Source organism: Musca vetustissima, unplaced genomic scaffold (genome assembly GCF_032173495.1).
Source record: "Musca vetustissima isolate MV318-11 ecotype Yass unplaced genomic scaffold, APGP_CSIRO_Mvet_v1 utg17853, whole genome shotgun sequence".
In the NCBI taxonomy this organism is placed as follows: Eukaryota; Metazoa; Arthropoda; class Insecta; order Diptera; family Muscidae; genus Musca; species Musca vetustissima.
In genome coordinates this window covers 32,617-36,333 of record NW_026874124.1, presented here as the reverse complement: position 1 = coordinate 36,333, position 3,717 = coordinate 32,617, and the positions used below count along the sequence as shown (strand labels likewise).

Below are 3,717 nucleotides of genomic sequence, written 5' to 3'. Positions count from 1 at the left end.
TGAATTAAATTAACACATCTAATGATGGTGAAGTTTATGCATCAATTACTGGCGTCGCTGTTGTTTTTTTTTTAATTTCTATTTTTATATATTTCATTAAAAATAAATTCAATGGATTATTGGCCGGCCGATCGACCACCCATCAAACAGCCAACCACTCAGCAATCTCTCATTTATATGAAAAAACTCATAAAACTAAGCGATTTGAAAAATCGGACAAATTGTTTCGAGCATTTTGAATGCAAACAATAGAATGAACACTCACACTCACTCAAACAATTCTACCCCATAAAAATACCGGCAACAAAAATCATCATCACTTAAATCGATCGTATCGTTTGAATATTATTACATACGATAGATGTTGTAATTAAATTTGTGTGTCGGTTTCATCTCCATTCAAATATTTTGTAATACCTCCTAACTGCTTTTCGTTCGCTGAATGGCTTGTGAAACGGCGCAATTGCCGTTGAAGCGAAACCGCTATTCATTCCTTTCCTTAGATATTCGGTTGATCAGAATCATAACACAGTGTTTCGAAATAGAAAAAAAAAATAAGAGGCGTGGATTTTTTAAAGAATTTTTCAAGGTATGGAAAGGCCAATAGGCGTGGATTTTTTAAAGAATTTTTCTAAGGCATCAAAAGACCAATAGGCGTGGATTTTTTACAGAATTTTTCTAAGGCATCAAAAGACCAATAGGCGTGAATTTTTTAAAGAATTTTTCTAAGGCATCAAAAGACCAATAGGCGTGGATTTTTTACAGAATTTTTCTAAGGCCTGAAAAGACCAATAGGCGTGAATTTTTTAAAGAATTTTTCTAAGGCATCAAAAGACCAATAGGCGTGGATTTTTTACAGAATTTTTCTAAGGCCTGAAAAGACCAATAGGCGTGGATTTTTTAAAGATTTTTTCTCGAGGTCTATAAGGCCAATAGGCGTGGATCTTTTAAAGATTTTTTCTCAAGCTCTGGAAAGGCCAAGAGGCGTGGATTTTTTAAAGAATTTTCCTCAAGGTCTGGAAAGGCCAAGAGGCGTGGATTTTTTACAGAAATGTCTCAAGGTCTGGAAAGGCCTAGAGGCGTGGATTTTTTAGAGAATTTTTCTGAGACCTGAAAACATCAATAGGAGTGGATTTTTTAGACAATTTTTCTGAGACCTGAAAACATCAATAGGAGTGGATTTTTTAGAGAATTTTCTCAAGGTCTGGAAAGGCCTAGAGGCGTGCTTTTTTTTAGAGAATTTTTCTGAGGCCTGAAAACACCAATAGGAGTGGATTTTTTACAGAATTGTTCTCAAGGTCTGGAAAGGCCTAGAGGCTGGATTTTTTAGAGAATTTTTCTAAGGCATCAAAAGACCAATAGGCGTGGATTTTTTACAGAATTTTTCTAAGGCATCAAAAGACCAATAGTCGTGAATTTTTTAAAGAATTTTTCTGAGGCCTGAAAAGACCAATAGGCGTGGATTTTTTAAAGATTTTTTCTCAAGGTCTGGAAAGGCCAAGAGGCGTGGATTTTTTAAAGAATTTTTCTCAAGGTCTGGAAAGGCCAAGAGGCGTGGATTTTTTACAGAAATGTCTCAAGGTCTGGAAAGGCCTAGAGGCGTGGATTTTTTAGAGAATTTTTCTAAGGCCTGAAAACACCAATAGGAGAGGATTTTTTAGAGAATTTTTCTCAAGGTCTGGAAAGGCCTAGAGGCGTGCTTTTTTTTAGAGAATTTTTCTGAGGCCTGAAAACGCCAATAGGAGTGGATTTTTTACAGAATTGTTCTCAAGGTCTGGAAAGGCCTAGAGGCTGGATTTTTTAGAGAATTTTTCTGAGGCCTGAAAACACCAATAGGCGTGGATATTTTACAGAAATTTTCTGAGGCCTCAAAACTCGAATAGGCGTGGATGTTTTAAAGAATTTTTCTGAGGCCTGAAAACATCAATAGGCGTGGATTTTTTAAAGAAAAAATTTTCACGAATAGGCGTAGATGTTTTAAAGAATTTTTCTGAGGCCTGAAAACATCAATAGACGTGGATTTTTTAAAGAAAGAATTTTCAGGCCTCTTTAAAAAATCCACGCCTATTGTTGTTTTCAGGCCTCAGAAAAATTCTTTTGTAGAGTTTTTACTGTCTTTGTTTATAATTTGTGTTCCTTTTTTGTAATGTCAAAAAAAGTAATTATTTATTGAACTTCAAAAATGCCTCTGAAATGGCCTTCCTTGCCCTACATTGTGACAAAAGGTATCAGTTTAGTTTGCTTTATCGGAACAGCAGTAAGTGGATAACAAATTTAAGATTCAGACAACCGATATAATTCTCCATTTTTAGAGTTTAAAAATTTGGGACATCAACACCCTCTACAGCCAATTCGATTCGCATTGTATTGCCGGATGGGAGATAACCGATAAAGTCGGTTCACATTTAATGCTGATAATGCTGTCACTGATACCCGATATGGGCTTCGTTGGATGTATTGGAGTGGCAATGTTCATGAAGACGAGCAATTTTGGTGCAGATCCAGGGGTAAGAAGTGAATGACTTAATTTTTTAATTTCTTTAATTTCCTTTCAGGCTATTAGCTATAATTTCATTGTGGGTATTTTGCAACTTTGGTCCATAATTTATATCTATGTCATTGAGGATTGTGGTAATTCTGCTATTCCGATCATCAAGAGTGTTTCATTACTAAGTTTAATTGCGGGAATTTTACATTTCATAAATGCCCTGATTTGTTTCATATTTATGGCACCCGAAGAAAGGTATTGGCAACCATATTATTATTTTCTAGAAAAAAAAATTAAAATATGTGTAATTATTTTCCAGATCATTTCCCATCAGAAGACCCCGAAGTTCTATTTTACCGGAAAATTAAAATGCCATATAATCTTTCCTGTATTTATTTCAAAAAGAGCGAAAAAACTACTCATCCATAACGTAATGTAATACTGAGATGTAATGAGAACTGATGCGCAATATCTGTCTATTGTCGCCGTAAGCGGAAATAGGCCTTTAAGCCTAAAAACCTATTAAAAAAATTGAAATTACAAACTGACGTATTTTCGTCATAAACATGTCGTGTTTTTGAAAAAAAAATTGCAATTCTATTCAAATGTTATGGCTGGTCGCCTGCTGCCTCTGGTTCCATTTGATTGACTCGAATATTCGTTTTGTAAATTATGCAAGTTTTTTCTATCTTAACTGTAAATCAATTGGCAATAATTATGGCTTATTATGACACTAAGTTGACTTGTTACATATGGATGAGATCCAATTGAAATATAATTCTCATAAATTACAAACATTACAAAACAACAACAAATACCTGTCAACTACTAAAGATGTTGCGTAGTTTTGTTGAAAGAATATATTTTATTTTTATACCCTCTTACTGTAGATTAGAAAAATTCTTTAACAAATTCAACCCTATTGGTCTTTCCAGACCTTGAGAAAAATTATTTAAAAATCCAAGCCTATTGGGCTTTCCAGACCTTTAGAAAAATTATTTAAAAATCTAAGCCTATTGGTCTTTTCAGACCTTGAGAAAAATTATTTAAAAATCCAAGCCTATTGGTCTTTCCAGACCTTTAGAAAAATTATTTAAAAATCCAAGCCTATTGGCCTTTCCAGACCATGAGAAAAATTCTTTAAAAAATCCACGCCTGTTGGCCTTTCCAGACCTTGAGAAAATTTCTTTAAAAACCACCCCTATTGGCCTTTCCAGACCATGAGAAAA

At 34.3% G+C, this 3,717-nt stretch overlaps 1 protein-coding gene across 1 annotated transcript; it reads left to right on the top strand.

Annotated features, from left to right (window-relative positions):
- Positions 1-2,182: 2,182 nt before the first annotated feature.
- Positions 2,183-2,856, top strand: LOC133330941 (uncharacterized). The gene is made up of 4 exons (XM_061539343.1): positions 2,183-2,257; positions 2,313-2,507; positions 2,556-2,743; positions 2,808-2,856. Exons 1-4 carry the CDS (start codon positions 2,183-2,185, stop codon positions 2,854-2,856), a joined length of 507 nt encoding a protein of 168 aa, XP_061395327.1.
- Positions 2,857-3,717: the final 861 nt, after the last annotated feature.

Coding starts and splice junctions, on each gene's coding strand:
- LOC133330941 (XM_061539343.1), top strand. CDS start 2,183: ATGCCTCTGAAATGGCCTTCCTTGCCCTACATTGTGACAAAAGGTATC. Junction 2,258..2,312: donor TTTGCTTTATCGGAACAGCA/GTAAGTGGATAA, acceptor CTCCATTTTTAG/AGTTTAAAAATTTGGGACAT. Junction 2,508..2,555: donor ATTTTGGTGCAGATCCAGGG/GTAAGAAGTGAA, acceptor ATTTCCTTTCAG/GCTATTAGCTATAATTTCAT.